We start from the raw sequence: 22,015 nt of genomic DNA, 5'->3' as shown, positions 1-22,015 counted from the left end.
AGTATTTAGTTTAAGTCTTATGTCTGTTAGTTTTGTGTCTATTAAATAAAGAATTCATTCTACAATAGACCAAATCAGCCATTATTAAACACCTTGTGAATGAGAGTGGGTTTTGGGGTGCTGGCCACCTCAATAAAGCTCCTGCCTGCTGCCAGGGGCCTGGGCAAAAGGCAGGGACTTGTCTAAACCCCCACATCTACTCCTAACTCTTCCCCAGTCCTAACTGCTCGTGGGGTCCTGAGCCCAGGGTGACTGAGTCAGAGCTCTGGAGCCTTCCTTGGGAAAGGCCTCTCACCTCCTCCTCCTCCTCCTCCTCCTCCTCCTCCTCCTCCTTCTCCTCCTCCTCCTCTCCTTCTCCTTCTCCTTCTCCTTCTCCTTCTCCTTCTCCTTCTCCTTCTCCTTCTCCTTCTCCTTCTCCTTCTCCTTCTCCTTCTCCTTCTCCTTCTCCTTCTCCTTCTCCTTCTCCTTCTCCTTCTCCTTCTCCTTCTCCTTCTCCTTCTCCTTCTCCTTCTCCTTCTCCTTCTCCTTCTCCTTCTCCTTCTCCTTCTCCTTCTCCTTCTCCTTCTCCTTCTCCTTCTCCTTCTCCTTCTCCTTCTCCTTCTCCTTCTCCTTCTCCTTCCCCTTCTCCTCCTCTTCCTCCTCCTCCTCCAAATGTCTCAGCCAGGCAGCCAAAAGTTTCGTTCTGGCTCAGGATCTGCTCCTGGCAGACACAACCAGGCTGTTGGAACCCATGAGCAGCTTGATGAAACATCTGCCCTGTGTCTCTGAAGTGCTGAACACCTTGAGGAAACGTTTGGCTCAGAGCAACATCAAAAAACTTTGGAAGAATTTGAAGTGGAGGCTCTGTGGCGGTGAGCAGTCATCAGGCACGAAGAAAAGCAGGTGTTGGATCCTTGTTCTCAGGAGTGGGATGCTCTGCTTCTCCTGGGCCTGATTCACACATTCCAGGGTGGAATATGTGAGATCTAGAGCATGTTTGGGAATTTTGTTCTCTGGCTGTTTCCACTCCTTTGTTATTGTAGCCAATTAATTTTGGTTTTTTGGTTTTCTTTGTTTTTGTAGCCAATTAGTCCTGTTTTAGGGAAATAGTCTGTGTTGCTATTGGAGTTGAACCTGGTTTTTCAGACCTTTTCTTCATTTTGTTGAGATAATTTTGGATGCTAACCCTACCCTCTAAAATACAAAAAACATTATTTTATCTGACAGAATTGGGCAGACCCAACTGGCCACATCCTTCCGTGCTGTCAATGCACCCCTGGTAACTCCTCCTTGGCGTGTTTCACAATTAATTTTATTGCCACGAGAAGGTAATTTCTCCTAGACCAGCTTTCCCTGCTTCCTGATTAGAACACTGTGGCAGATGGTGTAACATCTTAATAAAATCAAAATATATGACCCTCCTCAGCTTCTTTCTTAGCCTGTGTTGATCTACTGTGCAATGAAATGAGGCAGCTTTGATGCAATGTGCTGTTGATAAAGCCATTTTAGCTTCTATTTCCTGGTCTAAAAGCAGTTTTTATTTTTTAAAGACCTTAATTTTAGGTCAGTGGTCCATAATTCGCCCTTTTCTTTTCCTTTTTCTGGCAAACATCCTTTACATTTAAGACAGGCACCACATGTGTTCTGTCCAGCCTGCTGGAATTTCCCTCATTCTCCATGAATTCTGAGATAGACTTGATGTTGTCCCAGGCTGGTTTTTAGTGCATTCTTCAGGGTTAATTGATTTGAGAACATCAAGATTTATTTTATTTATTTATTTATATATATATATATATATATTTTTTTTTTTTTAGGGGAGGATCATCCCTCTTGGATTGAGTAGTTCCTTGCTCACTACAGGCCTTTCCAGTGCAAAAATCCACAAAAAATACTCTTTATCCTACTAAATGTCATCTGTATCTTTCCTTTCTGTTGAGAAGTGGGATAAACCTCCCCCAGCACTTCCTCTTGCTACTGATCTCCTCACAGATTAATTTCTTGCTATTACTGTTGCCTCTTCCAGGCTGAACTTCTCTTTGTTTCTTGGCTTCCAGTGTTAACCCAAATTTCCTTCAGAAATTATCTCTGATGTTCTGGCACAGTCTCTGTGTGCTTTGCTCCTGTGAGGTCAGTGTGAAATTCTCCACTTAGCTCAGTTAATCTCTTATCTTTTAATACTTGATATGGATTTCTCTGGGTGTGCCCTTTCTCTGGAGGACAGCTTTCCCTAACTGCTGCAGTTTTCTACAAAATTTCCCCAAATCCCTACAACTGGCAGCTCCTGGAATCTGTGGGATTCTTCTAATTGCTCACAAGAAATTTGATTTTCTGATCCTTTTAGGTCAGTGATCTATTTTCAATCCCCAAGCTGTATTAGCACCTGGTTCCTCTCCTCTCCTGTCACTGCCTGGCACTTGTGTCGAGTCCTTCCTTGTGCAAAACATGTCTGGAAAAGCACTGGACAAATTTCTGTGCACAGGAGTTCAGGAACTTGTTATCCTGATCATCTCAGCTGTTTCGACTGATGCAAAAATACAGGAAATAAAGGGGAATAAGGTTGAGGTATTGGGGCATGGGTTGGACTTGATGATCTTGAAGGCCTCTTCCAACCTTGTCATTCTGGGAATTCTGAGAGTATTTTCATTCCACTTAGAACCTTTTCAGGAATGATTCTAAGCACGGCTTTGATTCCAGGCCCTTTCCAAAGTCCCTGGTGTTTGCACACACCTGGAAACTCAGACTCATTTGGCTTAGAAAAGATTCTCAAGATCACCCAGCCCAACCATTCCCAACCATTCCCAACCATTCCCAACCAACCAGTGCCAAGGCCACCACAAACCCACGTCCCCAAGTGCCACATCAAAGTGTGTCTCAAAGATGAAGATGCCCAACTTCATCCCTCCTCTTTCTCTGTTCTGACCCTGGTTCTGTGGCAAAAGCTTTGCAATCACCTGGAGATGATGAAGGGAGCCTGAGAGAAAGATGGAGAGTTACTTTTCATGATGGCCTGGAGTGACAGGACAACAGGGAATGGTTTAAAACCAAATGAGTAGGTTCAGATGAGATATTGGGAAGGAATTTTTCTCTCTGAGGGTGGGCAGGCCCTGGCACAGGTGCCCAGAGCAGCTGTGGCTGCCCCTGGATCCCTGGCAGTGCCCAAGGCCAGGTTGGACACTGGGCTTGGAGAAACCTGGGACAGTGGAAGGTGTCCCTGCCATGGCAGGGGTGTCACTGGATGATTTTTAAGGTTCCTTCCCACCCAAATCATTCTGGGATTTTGTGATTCTATCATTCTGTAATCTACTGCTTGGTCTTTGAGGTGTCCTGTGTTAAAATGTTCATGCTCTTGGTTGTGTACACTGTGATGCTCTTAAATTTAACTTAAATACAACATGCTATATTTAAAACTCCATCCTGTAACTTGTCTTCTGTAGTTTTTGAGAGCTGCTGAGGCAGTGCCTTACTGAACAGTTATCCCAAATGAATTCTGCTGCTTTGTTCTAAGGCAGACACTGAATCCTGGGGTGAATTAAAGGTGGGACATTTTCTTGTACAGAATTGCTAACCTGGGCTCTGAAAGTTGCACAGCAGTGTTACTGTGAGTGTTTTCCCGTGTCTGGAATATTTTGAGGACAAAATTTATCATTCCAGTAGGAGACAGAATATATATCCAGTGGGGAAACAACCACCATTGCAGAACAGGTGAGGGTTTATGCCAAAGAATGGAATTTACTCCCTTCTAATCAGAGCAAATTAAAATTTGCCCACTCCTCAAAACAGGATAATTCAGCCACTTGTCAACATACTTTTATAAGCCTGAGGTTTGTCATTAATATTTCTTGAGGAAAAGGGAAGAACACCTTCAGGAGGGATGTAGGAAATCCATCCTGGCTCTTGGTGGGAATAATTCCCCAGGAAACAGCACCACATTGAAGTCTGGGTATCAATTAAGTCTTTGCACTGCATTTATTCCATGCTCTGTATGCCCAGAATGAAGCTGAAGGACTTATGTGCATGTTGAATGGTGGGATTTCAATAAATAATAAGTATTGCTACTCAATTAATGTTTTCTATTAACCCCTGTTCAGGCACCTTGGGAGAAATCCACACCCTTACTGAAGGAAAGACTGAAATCCCTCCCTGGGCTAGGAGCAGGTTTACACAGATTCAGCATTCTCTTGGACTCTGCTGTTTGCACATCATTCTCTCCTCTCTCCATCCCAGCACTGCAATTCCAGTGGGAATTGCTCAGCCCTGAGTTTGTGCCTTTCTCCAAGGAGGCACCGGGATGCTGGGCTGGGCTCTGGAGATGGGTTTTGCTCCAGCTTTTGCACAGGGGTGGTTATGTAATGCTGCAGCAGCAGGGAGGGACAGGGACAGCTCGCTGAGGAGAGTGACAGTGGCATGGAGCACTGAATTCCACCAGGGAGGAGAACAGCCTCAGCTTGGGGCAGCTAAAAGGACAAAGTTCCTTAATGGGGATTATTCAGATTAGAGGATATCTGTGCCAGGCACAATGTCCATCTCTGTGTGCGTGTCATGAGCTGCTGCAGCCCAAAGATTTCATCCAGTGACCTGATAAAAACACAGATAACTGGGCACTAAGCATGAAATTCCTGTTTGGTGCAAATAGGTGACTATTTACAAGAGTTGGCCATGGAATTCTTCTTGATTTCCACCAGATCTTCTTTTCCTGGCCCTGTCCCTGCTGTGGAGCTGAGGGATGCTGTGTGCTGCATCTACTGGAGCCCTGCTAAGCTCCAAATGTTCCTCTTTCTGTGGGAGTTGCTAGAGGCAGGAGAAAAGCTCCTCTTTCAGATGCTACTTAAAAGTTCAAAATGCTGGAAATTAGCAGAGAACCATTATTTGATTTTGCACTGAATGTGTGTCCACTGAGGGCTCCGAGACTTTGATGGATCTGAGGGAGGATAAACAGAGCCCTGCAGTGTCACTCTCCAGGTCCCTGTCCTGATGCCACAGGTTTCTTCCCTAAAATAAACTCTCTTTGTGTGTGAGTTTTTTTTTTTTTTTTTTTTTTTTTTTTTTTTAGTAAGGACTCTGTTCTTTCATCTTGGCCCCTTGCCTGTAGAAGGGGCACAAGTTAATTAAGGTTAATTGCTTTTTGTTTAGAAAATGGCATTTTCTGCCTGCCTGTGCTTTGTGTTCTGAAGGGTTTTCAGCACTTCTCAGCCCCTCAGCCTCATATTTTGAGGACAAAATATTTTGTCCTCATATTTTGAGGACAAAATTTATGATTCCAGTAGGAGACAGAAGATATATCCAGTGGGGAAACAACCACCATTGCACAACAGGTGAGGTTTCGTGCTAAAGAATGGAATTAACTCCCTTCTAATCAGAGCAAATTAAAATTTGCCCACTCCTCAAAACAGGATAATTCAGCCACTTGTCAACATATTTTTATAAGCCTGAAGTTTGTCATTAATATTTCTTGAGGAAAAGGGAAGAACATCTTCAGGAGGGATGTGGGAAGTCCATCCAAGTGTGGAGAGTAACTATTTTCGCCACATTTTCAGAGGTACAGTGGGGATAAAAGGCTTTGTTCCGTTGCCTTGAAAAACTGAATGGGAAAAAGAAAATATTTTTTTCTGTCTTTTTTTTTTATTTTTATTTTGCTACAGATACAAGAAGCAGGAGAAGAAGCAGAGGGAGAAAAAGGTGAGGCAAGGATCAGCCACTTGATGGGGAATTAATAACGAATATTCAGTTTATTTCAGCACCTGAAACAGCTCTGATGGTTTTAGGTATAGTCTAGAGATGTCTGTAGTCATGAAGCGGAGAGAGAAACTGGAGAAAACAGTTTGTACAAAAGCAGATTGGAGCAAGGATTTATTTGTTTCAGAATTCCTTGTAGTTCTCTTTCTCTGCTTTTAGTAGCAAAATGGCAGCTGTTTAATTCAAGTCACTGCTGTAGCAGAGTAAGTCAATCAGAAATTTGACTGTGTTAGGAAAAAAAAACCACCTCTGATTATGTGATAGTTAATGCAGTTAATTCACATTTTCAATTATTATCCCACAAGGATATGCCTATGAGGAAAATACCACTGTGCTGAAGTTCTTCCACAAAGATTGATAGAGATGACAAAATGTAATTAAGGGTTTCAATTTATTCCCACTGAAATGAGTTGGGAAACTCTCAGGCACTTCAAAAGCAGCCGCCACCTTTTATGTTTGGCTGAGATCAAAAATATCCACTTGGAAATATCTGAAGCAAACAAGGAGGGCTCAGAAGTAACTAAAGCAAAATTCCTGGAAAATTTTGTGTTCTCTGTGGGCTCTGGCAGTGCAGAGCTGCTCACACAACAAATATTTGCCAATTGCATTATTAAAATCTTTTATTGACCTTTATTTTGTGGCAAATGACTTGAAAATTTCTCAAATGACTCCTATTCCAGTGCAGGTGCACATGGAGAGGATAGAATTAAAATATTTAGTGAGGGCAGGAATTTCGTAAATATAACACTTCACAAAGGAAAATTCCAAACCCATTCCTGGACTGGGGTTTAGAAATGAAATATAAACCTTCCAGAAATGTGACAAAAATCTGAAAAAGATTGCCAAGAAATCATCCAGTGATGGACTGTTCACACAGAAAATCAAGTTATACCCTGAGAATCAGCCAAGTTAGCACCAAGAGACTAAAGGATGTTCCAAGTGGAAGGAACTGAAAATCTAAGTGGATTCCTTCCTAAGTGGAAGGAATATGTAGTCTAAAAATTAGAATAATGAACATTTAAAATCAAACTACATTATAAATTCCCCTATGGCTGTTACAGGGAAATTACTTATTGTCCTTTTAAGGAAAATAAGAAGGTGGATTTAGGGAACAACAGGCTGATCAACTTCCCTTAACTCCTTGGGAAAATTAGTGAATATAGTCCCAAAAAAAGCTATTTCCAGAAAGATGAAATACAGGAACATGGTCAGGAACAGCCAGCTTGGATTTAAAAATGTAGAATGTAGAATAATGGAATGTTTTGGCATGGAAGGGACCTTACAGCTCATCCAGTTCCACCTCTGCCATGAGCAGGGACACTTTCCATTATCCCAGGCTACTCCAAGAAAAAATCCAACCTGGCCTTGGACACTTCCAGGGATTCCACAACCTCTCCAGGCAATAAATTTATCCATGGCTGGCCAATCTGACAGATTTTTACCACAAAATGTCTGGATCTGTGGGTGAGGGGAGAGCAGCCAGTTTTTAACAAGATTCTTGTATTTGTTATTTTTTAGTTGGTTTTTCCTGAGTTCATTTAAGATCCACAATAGGTGTTAAATTAGAGTAATAAATGCACATACACTGGACAAGAGTCTTTCCACATGCACCAAAATCCTGGAAGTTGAGAAGACGCACAAGATTATGTGCTTATACATAATTAAATCCTTGATTATTGGCTCAGGGGAAAGAATCACAGGCAGTATAAAGGTAAAGCACTTGATTTTCCAATTAATTTTATGAACATTTCTATTTGGGGAGAGAAACTTTTAAAACTTTTTTTTTAACCTTTATTTCTAATAGTTCTAATTTTGACCTTTCTACTAATCATTAATTTATTTTTATCCAGCTGCATCCAACTACACTGATCCCCTCCTTTTTGCCTCCCACGTTGGTGTGTGAGATTGAGAAGAAGTGCTAATTCTATTTTATTGAGTATCTTTGAGAATTACAGTTAGATCTGGAGAGTTAGGTTTGAAATTGAAGTGTTTTTTCCTTTCTTTTTTGTATGGGGTTTTGTTTTGATTTGTTTTATGCTTGTGGTTTTTGCTGATGATTCACCTTCACTAATGATGGTCAATTCATCCGAGGTCAGCTCACAAAAATGCAGTTTTTAGACTGTGAGTATGATGAAATGTGGAATATGTGCTTTGTGTCCAGCCTCACTCAGCTTCAGATGTCACTGGAATGAGAAATTCACCTGAAGCCAGAAATTGTTGTGGAAATGTAAAGTTCTTCCTCTGTGTAATTTGCAAACAGTGAAGTTGGATTTTTCTCCCTCTTCTGCTCATAAGAAGAGTGCCTGAGGCGTTGTTTTCAAGAACAAAATGAAGATTTTTTTCTTGCCATTTCAGTTGCCACTGTTTGCTCCCACCTTTTCCAACTGCACAGCTCCTGGGCTGGTTTTTGTCTTGAAAATTATGGGGTGGCCCTGCCTACACATTTAATGATTTGAACATCACTTGGCCTTTTAATGGGCTTTTTATGGACTGGTTATTGCCATAAATTGTCAAGAGCCTGTTAGTGCACTACTTATTTCTGGAAAACTTCATTAAGGGGAAGTAGGAATAAATCTGTCTTTATTCTGCATTTCTAAAAATAACATTGTAAAGCATAACAGATGGCTTAATATTTTTATTTCACCATTTCAGCTGTGCTCACCTCGACCACTCTTGACTGACGTTCCACGCAGGTGCCAACAGCCATTAATTTTAAAATAAGCTGCTTTGAAATCTGTTTTCGTATTTACTCCCAAAACCATGCTTTGGACCTAAGGCAGGCTGATTTTAATTAAAGATCCTGCAGAAACACTCAGGCTGCAGCTCCTGGTAAATGTTTGTGTTGATGCACAAAATGGGCTCCTAAATTTATCCTGGGGAGCTGCACAGCTCCCATGGGAGCACCGTGTGCTGGTGTTGTGGCCAAAGGTGAGAAACTCCATCTAAAATCACCACTGTGGGAAAGGATTTGGAGTTTTTATAGGGGTTTCTGGAATGTGTTGTTGGATCACCTTCCCTGGCTCTGCTGGCTCTGCTTTTACACCGACCAAGCACAAACAGAGGCAAAGTTGAGACTGGATTGCACAAATATTTCTGATGGCAGTCTGCAGGAATGAAGTCATCCTGGGATGTGCTAAGGAAGCTGCATGTCAGACCTCTCTCTCCTACATACCAGCCTGTTTAAAATAAATTTACATTTAAGGTCTGATATGAAACCCCTTGGCGTGAACAGAGAGACTTTAATGCTCTTTGACTAAAATGCATTTAGCAGATCTCATATTTTCTGTGATTCTATTTCTGTAGCAGCTTGGTGGGTTTTACTATTCCTGAGCATTTCCTGCAAGGCTTCCTCCAGTTTCTTTTATTATTAATATTTCTGTTCACATTAATATCACAAATCTTTCCTCTGTTGTAATTCTAAGGCCCTACCTGATTTTCCTGCTTAATTCTCTTCTAATATTTGAGATGTGCTCAAACCCACTAGTCTGGCTTCTGAAAGCAGCTGGAATTAAAAACAAAACAACAAACAAACCATGAGTTCTGCTCTTTGCAAACATTATTATTATTATTATTAATAATAATCTTTGATTTTATATAGTGTTTCAGTTGAAATTCTGGAGGTAAATTGGCTTCATATCTGCTGTCCCTGTGTCTTACTCCGTGGAAGAGCAAAGTTCTTTCCTGCAGCAAACACTGTTGGAATGCAGCGTGTCAATGCCAGGCATTTGCTGCTTATCCTCTTTCTTTTCTGGAGAGTTTATTAAAAATAATTATTCAAGGAAACATATTTTCTGTATATCCAGAAGGCAAATGCTTTGGTGGTATTGGGTCAGTGAATTCACTGCTGTGGCTTAAACCACAAATTTGTCACTTGCAAGGGGTAGAAAACAGTGATCAGCAATATCCAGATGTTGCAGGCCACCTAAATTCCAGGGAGCCATCCCAGAGTGGAATGTTCCAAATATGGGAGTCTTTATGATCCAATTCCAGGGTTTTTTTTGTTTTTGGTTTTTTTTTTTTAATGTCATTTTTCTTCTCTCTCAGGCTCTTCTCCTTCCCACCCCTTCCAAATTTTAACCATTTTATATTTGATATAGCTTTCCTCCCTCTAGCTAGAAATGAAGAACTCAGCCAGACCCAGAATTTGGAACTGCAGCAGAAGTTTAGGGTCACCTTTAAACCTTCAAGTCCTGTTTTAGGGAAAAGTTTAGTGGTGGTGAATGTGTGGAGAACATCTACAGTAATTGAATCCTTACCAATAAAAACAAACAAAAAATTACATGGTAAATGTCCAACACATAATTACAACCACCATCAATAGAATATTCCAGACATTGTTGGAATATTTTCTTGGTCACTACAACGTTCTGCTTGTTTCTCTTGCAGCTTTTAGTGGTAACTTTGGTGCATTTGGGTAAAGTGTATTAACACTGCTTTGTCTGTAATCATGGAAGGCTTGGGATGCACTTTATGCTTTAATGTAATTATGCCTCATAGATAGAATTCAGCAGCTTCCCAAGGATTGCTCACATCCCTGTGGGATACTCGGCTGAGATAAACATGGATCAAGTTTATTGAACATAATTAACTACCTGAAGGGTTGGAATTCCTGTGCAGTGAGTCACACCAGCCCTGGATTTGGAGATGACTGGAGTGAGTTTGGTGGGACATTCCCCGTTTGCTGGACACTGGTGGCACTGATGGGCTGGGATCCAGCTGCCTCCTTCCCCCTGCTCCCCTCTACAAGTGCTGCTGGCTGAAGGTTTGACAATCCCCAGCTCCCATTCAGTGAAGAACTAAATGAGATGTTTTATTTATTTGTCATCTAACAGCTCTGCTCTCTTGCACTTGTACCAGCCAAAGCCAGCAGCACACTGAGGAGAACACACCAAAGCTGGCATAGCTTCCTTTCCTTTCCTTTCCTTTCCTTTCCTTTCCTTTCCTTTCCTTTCCTTCCCTTTCCTTCCCTTTCCTTCCCTTTCCTTCCCTTTCCTTTCCTTTCCTTTCCTTTCCTTTCCTTTCCTTTCCTTTCCTTTCCTTTCCTTTCCTTTCCTTTCCTTTCCTTTCCTTTCCTTTCCTTTCCTTTCCTTTCCTTTCCTTTCCTTTCCTTTCCTTTCCTTTCCTTCCCTTTCCTTCCCTTTCCTTCCCTTTCCCCCTTTCCCCTTTCTCCCTTTCCCCCTTTCCCCTTTCTCCCTTTCACCCTTTCCCCTTTCCCCTTATCCACAGCCAGCTGCATTTGATGGCAATCCTGAGATAATTAAACAGCCTCTGGTTTTAATTAGTTAAAAATTACTCCCCCCATTCCCTTGCCCACCTGTGTCCTCCCTGCCCCTGCTGTTGGTTCCAGCTCTGAGAGTCCAAGGCCACCTCTGAGACCAGGGGCACTGAGCCACTTCAGGCTGCAGCTGGACAATGCCAGGAACAATGTGAGATAAAAATAAGCCTGACTTCTACATAAACTTGGTGTTTTTATAAGCCAGACAGGAAGAGAGTGATGCAGGACAGCACAAGGAAGTTTAATGGGTGCAGTTCCATGAGGGAGTTCTGAACACCTCACAGAATTCATCTCCCACACTTTCTGCACCTGTAGATGGTCACGTTGATTTAATTACTAGAGAGGCACCCCATGAAACTTGAGGCACCAAACTGTGGTGTCTCTAAAAGACTCCTGAGGTCTTTGGTGGAATAAAATTACTTTTTGGAGTTTCCCTTTGGAGCTGCCCAGCTCTTTTTGTTGATGCTCTAAGGGCAGACCTCATTGCTCTGCACAGCTCCCTGACAGGAGGGGGAAGTTCTCCCAGGGAACAGGGACAGAAAAAAGGGGAAATAGCTTCAAGCTGTGCCAGGGAAGGCTCAGGGTGGACACCAGGAGGAATTTCCCCATGGAAAGGGTGCTCAGGCCTTGGCAGGGGCTGCCCAGGGGGTTTGGAGTGCCCATCCCTGAGGTGTCCCCTGGAGGTGGCACTGAGTGCTCTGGGCTGGGGACAAGGTGCAGACCAGTCACAGCTTGGACACGACGATTTTTGAGGTCTTTTCCACCCTTAATGATTGCATGATTCCACTCTAAGATTCTCTAAGAAGCCCAGGGAAGCTGCACTCCCAAAGCAGGCAGTGCCTTTTGAAGATCTTCCTGTGGAAACCTGGCCCCATGGAAATTAATGGGGAATTACCTCTGCTTGTCCAGACAGCTATTGAGCTGTAAGGAGCTTCTTAATTACAATCATTTAACATAAATGCTTCTTTTCAGGAATAGGAAATTGATCTGACAGGCTGATAGAAACTGAAGACTCTGTGTGTTTGCAGGAGATGGTGAGAGAAAAAGCAATAAGGTAGGAAATACCCTTTTCTCATTCTTCAAGTAACTACTCTGAGAAATAATTTGACAATGGCTCATTGTTCTAATGAACGCCTGCTCTTGATTATGATAAATACAAAATTACATGATAATTTCTCCTTTGCTTTCATTGACAATGTTGTCTGTATTGACAAGACACAATGAAATTATTTTTTAAAACGGGAAGCAAAAAGCAGAGGATTTCCTGCAATGCTGCAAAGTGCTCTGAGCTGGAGAGGCTGAAGCAGGGATGGTTGTGATAAAGCACTGCAGAACACAGTTGATTAGAGCACTGAATTAACGATGCTCTCGTCATGCCATTCGTTCCCTCAGCCTCCTGTTTCACCCTTTCAATCTGCACATCATTGTTTTCTTGTCCAGAAGTGTTTTGGTTTATTTTTTTGGTGTGTGTTTGTTTTTTTGTTTTTGGGTTTTTTTTGGATTTTTTTTTGAGAAATCAGCACTTTTCCATCATCAGGAAACAAGCCCCAGTGTTCTGCTCCAGAGAGTCCCCCAAAAAATCCTGTGCATGTTGGCTTCCTCAGGCCAGCCTCCAACAGCCTCTACAGAGGAGAGGAATGTGTGATAATCCAGAGCAGCTGTACAAACTTCTGACCCCCAGTGTTTATTTGTCTCTGAAATGCCATCACTGCTGTGGCAGTAGCAATCAGGCCTGGGCACAGCTGAATTTAAAGACCCTACACACGTCAAAGGGTATGAAATGAAATGAAATGAAATTAAATGAAGTCAAGACTGAGGCAGTTTCTGCAGGCCTGTGAGGGGTTGTGGAACTGTATCCAAGGGTGTGTTGAAGAACCTCTCCCCACCCAAACTGTCTCTAACCTCCTTTAGCCATGGGGCACATGAGGATCAGGCCTCAAAACCAAATGGCAAAGTTTACATTTACATTTTTGCTTCAGATTTTAGCTTTTCTATTTTTTAGATTCTGTGCTGCTTTAGGGTGCAATTCTGAGCTTCATATCAGGGGATGGTGAGCTCTGTGCACAGAGCAGGGAGACAAAACAATTCCTGCTCCAGCTGGGCACCAAGGACAAATGATCCAAATCTCAGCCCAGGAGCACAAACCCCGTGGGCTGGAGAGAGAAAAACAAGCAGGGTGGGACTGCCTGGGCTAAAGCTGGAATGGGACAATGAACTCCAAGGTGCCAATGGAGCAGAACTGATCCCAGGGAGAGCCCCCGGGAGCGCTCGTGCATTTTGGGGCCATTTTGGGTCATTTGGGTGCAGCCCTGGCTGGGCTCTGGTGCTGCCCAAGGTGGATCCATGGAGGAGATCCTTTAATAAATCCCTGCTTTATTCTGTAGCTCTGCCCAGCCTCTGCTCCAGCTCAGCCTCCACAGGACATCACCAGGATGATTTAGGTTGGATGGAACCTTAAAATCATCCAGTGCCATGGCAGGGACACCTTCCACTGTCCCAGGTTGTTCCAAGCCCCAATGTCCAACCTGCCCTTGGACACTTCCAAGGATCCAGGGGCAGCCACAGGTTCCCTGGGCACCCAGAAAATTCAGTTTTAGGATGAGTCAGAGGCTTCCTGGGGCTGAGAGGTTTTTCTGAGGGTGTGGATGTCCACAGAAGTGTCAGAGTTTGAAGCTGAGCTCCCTCACTATGGACATGACCAAAAAGGGTGGCGAGCCTGTCATTAATCCTGACTGGATTAATAAGAGGCTCCCTGGCTTAAGTATTTGAGCCTTCACTGTATGCACTGATACACAGAGTTATTAATGCAGATGTTTTAAAAAAACCCCTTAAATCTCTGTGGAATCATAATTTACTCCCATGGATTGCAAGCTGTGTGTGCAAATGTTAAGGGTTTTCTGACTGCAAGGCATGCTCTGCCCTTGGACAGACTCTGTTATTTTCCCTCCAGAGTGAGACAAGAAAGTAAATACTTCTTGGAAGTAAATAATTTCTAGCTGAAGATTGGTGGATACTGTGGATATAGACTTTCAGCTACCATTAATGTCTAACCTGAGGTTGTAACTGGAAAATAGCAGCAAAATGGGCTTTTGCCTTGTGGCTATTTTTTAATTCAAAGCTTGCTGGAGTAATACTCCAGAAAAAAAACTTCTCTGACCAGCCCTTGGCACTTATGTTAAAGCTTCTTGTGCAACCTCTGGCATAAATTTGTGCAGTCAGGGCTGTGGAGAGCCCTTGCACTCATGAAGATTTTCAATGGGTGTTCAAGGCCAGGCTGGATGGGGCTCTGGGGGAAGGTCCAGGGGGCTGGAACAAGATGAATTTTAAAGTCCTTTCCAATCCAAACCATTATTTGACTCCATAATTCTTCAATTTTACTGGGCATTGTGAGACTCTGAGGGTAGAAATCCCCTATTTTTGAAGAACTTGAAAATCTCCCCGTTTTGTTTTTTTTTTTGTCCTGTGTCTGAGGACAGGATGTTCTGCTGGCCATATGTAGGAGCTTGTGAATAGACTGCAAAAAATCCACTTTAATGAGCTTTCCAAATGGAAGCAAGGTGTGTTTCCTCAGCTGCCAAATTCCCCTGGCCCTGGGTGATATTCTGTGAGGCAGATCATGGGTGAGGAGTTAAATGAGGAGGAGGTGATGAGTTCAAGGAGAAGTTAAAGGTGCTCTGACCCTCCTTATGGACAAGATCCATTCCTGCCATGCTGAGGGCAGTAAAATTCCAGTCTCTTCACAAGAATTTTGATCACAGAGGTTTTTCTCCTTCAGAACCTGCATGGACAGGACTGATCCCATGGATGTCCTGCAGAGTGTGGGGTTGGGATGGGCTGGTGTGGGATGTCCTTTTGGCAGAGACTCCATCACACAGTCATGAGGCTCTGTCAGGAGTCCTTGGGCATCATTAAAAATTGCAGTGCTGTGTGGAAAAACTGGATTCAATAACCTCCAATTGTTCAATACTTCTATTCCAGCTATTAATAAAACATAAAAATTGTATTTTCAACATCAGCAGCATTCTAGCAAAGCATCTGGAGAAAACCTCCAAAAGCCAAGCAACTAAAAGCCAAAAAAATGTTCCAGAAAGTCAAGAGGGAATGAGATGAAAACTTTTCCCTTGGGTTTGCTCTTTGGTAAATCAGGGGTTTGTTCAGAAACATCACATTCTGCACAATCAATACATAAATATTAATACTTAATATATTGGGAATCTTGTTTTCTAGTATCAAACTACCTCCACCAGTAAAAATTGTACATTCACATAAATGTAACACATTAACTTAAACCTGATATCTTGTTAAAAACTGCCAGGGCTTCATTGTCCCATATAAAAAGTAACATCCTGGAGCAAGGAGGTGATGGAGGCACTGACCAGAGGTGCAAAGCTTTTAACAGCAATGAAAATCAAAGAAATTATACAATAGAAACGGGATCTTTACAGTGCTTCGAGTGCAGCTGCTTAAGACATAAATTAATTTATTTTGGAGAGCATTAATATAAATTATTTTACTTCTTGCTTTTATAGAAGGATATAGACAAATCCTGAATAAAACTGGGTTTTTTTACGTAAAAATACCATGAGAAGATCACGACAAACACAGTAATCCTACACCAACAGTGTCCAGAGTTCCTGAGAGGTGAAAGAAAGAACATAAAGCTTATATCTAAACCTATTGTGAAATATTTGAATATATCCCTTGTGATGGGGGTTTTATGAAAATGTAAATGAAATTCTGTTTCTCTTACATAGTTTGAAGAAGAGATCTTATATTCCTTCCAAAGTACCACATTTCAACAAAATGACTACAAAACAAGCCTCCAAACACATGCTTGTGAAAAACAAGTCTTTTCTGCAGTGAAATTATGTATCTTGGGAAGCTCAAACGGAACGTGGTGCAAATGCACTGGCAGGAATCCCACAAAGAATTGAGCCTTTCACTAACTGAGGCTGTGGTTGTGGGGCTTTGGGTTGGTGCTGCTATAATTAATTCTTTCCTTATTTGCTTATGAGGCAAAATCATTTGGTAATGATCTGACAGCATTGTTGTGACGCTGCAGGAGCCCTGCCTTATGTAAGGAAATCAATAACTTCAAGTATTGTAAATACTTTGGTAACTGCCCTTAGGAAGAGTTGGCTTCTGTTACTTCTCATTTTCCCGCAGGAAAGTAATGAGCTCCCCAGCTTGTACTCACAGTTCAGGCCTTTATTCCCAAATTCCCTGGGAGATAGGCTTGGAAATGGGAGGCCCAGCATTAAAATATCCAGGTCTCCATTTCCATAAAGGCTTAACTCGTTAATTCACTCCAGAAGCAGAGTTAGGGCAAAATGTGGATTTACAAGAAAGAGGATTTGTTATTCTCAGCAAGGAGTCTCTGCAGGGAATCACAGAATGGTTTGGGTGAAAAGGGACCTTAAGGATCATCAGGGACACCTTCCACTAGAGCCCCACCCAGGAATGCCCTCCCTGAGCATTGCAGGAATAAATAAAAACCCCGGTTAACTCTCATACTTGACTAGGACTCACCTAGTGTTTGTCTCTTCCAGAATTCTTTGAAACAGAGAATTTATAAGCAAGAAGGAAGGCAGGCAGAGCAGGAAACAGGTCCTGGTGTGATTTGATAGATTGCTGATAGTTAAAGCACAACCCAGAGAGGCCAGGGATCTGGATTCCAAACCAATAACTCTCCATGTACCTATAGTTTACTGCCTATCAGCACTGAGGCAAGATCAAATAAATTTCGTTTGCTTAATGAAAAACGAACATCCTGACACAGTGAACAGCCCTAAAGTGACTAATCCATCTCTATCTCCCCCAGTGAATAGTATTAATTATGTTGTTTGCTTTTCTAGACTAATTTTTTCTTAGTCTGAGGTAATGACTGCATATGTAACTGCTAGAACGAGATAGGTATAGGTGAGCTGAGCCAGTGATTTACAACCCATCCGAGCAAGAAATGTATCCTGGCTGTTGGTGCACTATCACTAACCCAACACTTCTTTCCCCCTCGCTTTTTCTGTTCATTTAAACTGCTCACCGGCTGCCTGAGGAGAAGAGGGCTCTGTCAGGAGGGGTTTTTGCAAAGAGCACAAACTCCACCTGTGCCATCGTGCCCCTCAGCAGTGGGACAGCTCCCTGAGCTAGGAGCACAATTCCTTCCAAGTGCTATTTCTCCACATGTTTCCTGCGGGCGAAGCAGCCGAGGGCAGGCATTTCTCACGATTTCTGCACGGGTGTTGTGGTCCTGCTGGGGGATGCAGTTACCTGTAACACCTTACAGAGAACCGCTGCAAAACAGCCCTAAAAAAAACAGCCTCCAGCGAGCTGGTGGAAAAGATGTCATTTTAAAATGTCTTTGCTCCCAGCTCCTGCATTCCTTCAGCTCAGGAAAGTTTAGTGGCCCTGCGTGAGTCTTCCTCAGGCTCCTGGTGCCCAGCAGGAGCGGCTCGGGGGGGGATTCTAACAGCGGGGACACCGGTGGAGGCTTGTCCCGGTTTTCTCAGCGCAGAATTCCCGTTTCAAAGCCCCCGAGCATCGCTGTTCTGCGCATCCCGCTCTCCCCGGCCGCTCCGCCGCCGCTGTCCGCGGTGCTGGAGCGGGGCCGGAGCGGTCCCGCAGCCGAAGGCAGAGCCCCGGGGCTGGCGGAGAGGTGGAGGAGCAGGGAGGGAAAGGGAGGCACCCTAAGCAGCCATGAGGAGCGAGCCCCGAAGCAGCTTTTCGGAGAAGATGCTGCGGCCACGGCGATGCGGGAGTCCCCGGCTCCCCCAAAACTGCGGTCCCTTCCCCACCGCGCTCCCCCGGCCCCTCGCCGCCCGCTTTCACCACGAGAGGAAAGTTTTGTCCGTGGTATCTTTCTCCCCACCTTTGGCACCGGACCTGGCCTGGAAGGGACGGCGAGGGCCGGGGGGAGTGGAAGAAGGGGGGAGTTATCCCTTACTTATTTATTTATTTAGTTCTTTCCTCCCTCAGGTCGCCATGGTGATACCGAGCTCGCTCTCCCTCCGAACGAGACACCCCTCCGTGAACACCCCCGTCCCCTCCGCCACCCGTGTCCCCCGGGGGAGGCTGTCCCCTCTCTGACCGCCCTCATCCCGGCCTCGGGCTCCTCTCCCCGGCTCCTCTCAGCCCCGCCGCGGCTGCCCGCAGCCAGCCCAGCTCCGCGCAGCAGCGCATCCTCCCCGCGCTGCCCTCCCGGCGGAGAAGTGAGACGGGAGCAGCCAAAACACCATCGTCCCCCCTCTCCTTGCCTCCTCCCCGCTCTCAACTTCTTCCCGGCTCGGGCACCACCGCTGGAGCACCGCTGGGGAGGGGGCGACCGGGCGGGACGCGGTGCCCGGTGCCGAGCCCCGGAGCCGGGGGGATGCCGGCGCAGCCCCGGCCCCGTGGCGGCGGCGGTGGCGGCGCTTTTGCCCGAGGGCGTGGGGACGGGGATCCCACGCGGGATGCTCCCGCGACGGCATCTGGCAGCGGGGACATCGGGGCCGCCCCACCGTGCCCACCGCTGCCCCGGTTCCGCCGCTGCTTCGCCCCTCGCCCAGCGGGAAGCGGCCGCTCGCCCCGGGTTACATAAGTAACAGCCCCGAATCCCTCGGCGCGGCTGCCGTGGCTGCTCGGGGGGATCGAGGAAAGGCGTTTTTGGGGGCAACGGGGGAGATGGAGAAACGCGGCGGCAACGAGCCGTGAAAACACGGGCAGCAAACCCGCGACCCCGACCCCATCACCCGCGCGGGGTCCCCTCGGGGAGCGCAGCCCCGCTTACCTGGCGGCTGCTGTCACTCCATGCCGGCTCCCCGCGGGACGGGACGGGGCAGGGCGGCTGTGCCCGGCGCTGCGCCGGCGGCGGGGCTCCGGCTGCGGCTCGGTGCGCGCGTCTGAGCGCCGCTCGCTGTCACACGGCCCCGAGGATGCTGTCGGGCGTCTCCATTCCCCACGCCCGCTCGCCCACCTCCCGCCAGCCGCGCACCCCCGGGGGGGCAGCGGCAGCCGCCGGCCGCGGAGCTCCGCCGGAGCTGGGGGGGGGCCGAGCGGGCGGCTCCGGGGGAGGCGCGGCCCCGCGGAGCGGCCGCGGGCGGGCGCGGGGGCTGCGCTGGCCCGGCGGGCGCGGAGCGGAGCGCGGAGCGCGGCGCGGGCGGCGGCAGCGCCCTCTGCGGGCGGCGCGGGGCGGCGGGGGCGGCGCGCTCCTTCCGCGGGGGCGGCCCCGCTCCGCCCGCGCCGCCCCCGCTGCAAGGGAGCTCCGAGCTCCGCGGGTTTGAAGGGAGCTCCGAGCTCCGCGGGTTTGGGGGGAGCTCCGCGCTCCGCGGGTTTGAAGGGAGCTCCGCGCTCCGCGGGTTTGAAGGGAGCTCCGATCTCCGCGGGTTTGAGGGGAGCTCCGCGCTCCGCGGGTTTGAAGGGAGCTCCGATCTCCGCGGGTTTGAGGGGAGCTCCGAGCTCCGCGGGTTTGAAGGGAGCGCCGCGCTCCGCGGGTTTGAGGGCAGCTCCGAGCTCCGCGGGTTTGAGGGGAGCTCCGCGGGTTTGAGGGGAGCTCCGCGGGTTTGATTGGAGCTCCGCGCTCCGCGGGTTTGAAGGGAGCTCCGAGCTCCGCGGGTTTGAAGGGAGCTCCGCTCTCCGCGGGTTTGAGGGGAGCTCCGCGGGTTCGTGTGGGAGCTCCGAGCTCCGCGGGTTCGGGTGGGAGCTCCGAGCTCCGCGGGTTCGGGTGGGGAGCGTGGGGACCCCGCGCTGTCCCTCCCGCCGGGATGAGGCTGCCCCGGGAGCGTCCCGCCTACGCCGGCGGCGCCCTCCCCGCGCAGGAATCGCGGAGCCGTGGGATGGGTTGGGTTGGGTTGGAAGGGATTTTAAATATCGCCAAGTGCCATCCCCCCGGCCGTGGGCAGGGACGCGTTCCATAGCCCCGTTTGCTCAGAGCGCCATCCAGCCTGGCTTTGGGCACTGCCAGGGATCCAGCGGCAGCCACAGCTGCTCTGGGAATTCTATTCCAGGGCCTCACTGCCCCCAGAGCAAAGGAGAGAACCACAGGTGCATCCAGGCAACACCAGGGTTTGTGTCCCGCAGCTCTCTGGTGCATAACTAGGGCTGATCTCACACCATGAACAAATCTCCATCTCTTTTGGGGCACTTCCAAGCACCTTTACCTCCCTCCTCACTGATGGAGCCTTTGGCATCGCTTTCCCCCTCTCAGGCTTGGCTGAAATTGGCCAACAGATCCCACATTCCTGGTTGGAACGGCTGCCGGGCAAACAGGCAGGTGCACACCTCCAGACATCAACAGATCCTTTACTCCAACCTTCTTTGCTGAGAAAATCTGGCTGGAAAGTAGAGCCCAGAAGTCCTTTCCAGACATCATCATCATCATCATCATCATCATCATCATCATCATCCTTTCCAGACCGCTCCACCTGCTGAAAAGGTGAAATGCTTCACCTTTTGTGTCTACACTATGATAAATTAGCCATATTCCAAACTTTTGCCCCTAGTCAGAGGGAAGCAGAATGGAATTGTGGATTTTCAGGTAAAGTAAATGATAACAATTTGCACTTTCAAAAGTCCTATCAGTTTCTCTGTCATTTTCTGTCTTAGTTTAGCAGCAAGCCCAGCTCCACACCCCTGTGCTCTCTGACCATGGATCATCAGTGATCTAATTTTTTCTCCTGAGAAAAAAGTAATACTTTAAACCAGCATCGCTTTAGCTTGTAAAATCTCTTTATTTGCATTTCCTTTCTCACCTCACCCTTTCTTCACACCTTCCTACATTTCCTAATGTACTTTCTGGGAATAATTTCTTTTTTCTCTCTGAAATCTCATTTGAGTCCATGCAATTGTGTGGTGGATGCATTATAATATCATGTTAGGTTAAAAAATGGCTGCATTCTTGTTCTTTCAGCTTTTCCCATAAAAGGGAACCTGGCTGAAAAGAGCAGCATGAGGCCTCTTTTTCCTGGGAGATTTGCACAACTCTAAATTTCTTCCTGCAAACTACTGTTCTTTAAATCTCTTCTCTTGTGCTAGGACCAAATCTCCTGGAACAGGAGCTGTTCTCCAAGCTAAAGTTGCTTTTCTAGAGCCTCCTCTACTTGTTACTCATTTTTCCTGCTTTCATTTGCCAACAGAGAAGGAACACTGGGCACATTCAAAATGGAGAAAGGGTTTATGTGAAATGAGGATATGTAGAATCTTATCCTTTCTGCCTTCACCATCCTGACACAATGTCATGGGTTATAGGCTCTTTTAACTCTATTAATTGTTAAATATTTCAGGAGAAGCAGCAAATGAGTGGTTAGGTTGAGCTTGGAGCCATAACAGCATCATTTAATTACACAAACCCTCGTGCTTTCCAAATGGCACTTTTTCTCTTGGGGCACAAAACCTGAAATGGCTCTGGAACAGGTGCACAAATAATTATTTTATACTTAGCCTGCTGTCCCCCTTCGATCTATTTGTCTCAGTTGCAGCTTACTCAGTGTCAGCTCCACGAATCTCCCCGCAGAGCCTCTCAGGGTGAATTAATGCTCGTGCTAAGACACACTGAAAGGATCCCTGCTGCTTTCTGAAGGTCCCAGGCAAATGCCTGACTGGTGAGCTGCTGAGATTTCCTTTCCCTTGCCATTCCAGTCGAAGGTCAAGGCAGAACCTGAGCTGGCAGTGCCTAAATCTGCTGGTTCAGGGCGATTCCAGTTAATGGGCTTTGACTCCGTTCCCTCCCAGCTCCCTTTGGGCACACAGTCCCAGAAACAACTTGAATTCCCCAGACTTGTGCCGTGCCTGAGGGAAGAGTTTATGTCAGGAAGCAAAGTTTGTATTGATGCCTCAGGTTTGAGCTTTTAGATATTTCAGATTCTGTGCTGCTTTAGTGTGCAATTCTGAGTTTCATATCAGGGGATGGTGAGCTGTGTGCACAGAGCAGGGAGACAAAACAATTCCTGCTCCAGCTGGGCACCAAGGACAAATGATCCAAATCTCAGCCCAGGAGCACAAACAGCGTGGGCTGGAGAGAGAAAAACAAGCAGGGTGGGACTGCCTGGGCTAAAGCTG

General features: G+C 46.4%; 1 protein-coding gene across 5 annotated transcripts in view; it reads right to left on the bottom strand.

The window, feature by feature from the left end:
• The window catches only part of KCNJ6 (potassium inwardly rectifying channel subfamily J member 6), a 167,253-nt gene extending 147,110 nt beyond the window's left edge, over positions 1 to 20,143 (bottom strand). For 2 of the 5 annotated variants that reach the window (XM_072935844.1, XM_072935841.1), the window contains exon 1: positions 18,750 to 20,143. In XM_072935844.1, the coding sequence (XP_072791945.1) occupies positions 18,750 to 19,873 (1,124 nt within the window). In that variant the 5' untranslated portion in view covers positions 19,874 to 20,143. The remainder of the gene's footprint in view (positions 1 to 18,749) is intronic. The other 3 variants (XM_012570140.5, XM_002189762.7, XR_012058324.1) reach the window with 2 other exon arrangements.
• Positions 20,144 to 22,015: the final 1,872 nt, after the last annotated feature.

The sequence above is a fragment of the Taeniopygia guttata genome, chromosome 1 (assembly GCF_048771995.1).
Source record: "Taeniopygia guttata chromosome 1, bTaeGut7.mat, whole genome shotgun sequence".
Taxonomy (NCBI): Eukaryota; Metazoa; Chordata; class Aves; order Passeriformes; family Estrildidae; genus Taeniopygia; species Taeniopygia guttata.
Note: the sequence above shows the minus strand (reverse complement) of the source record. Positions and strands in the feature narration are given on the sequence as shown.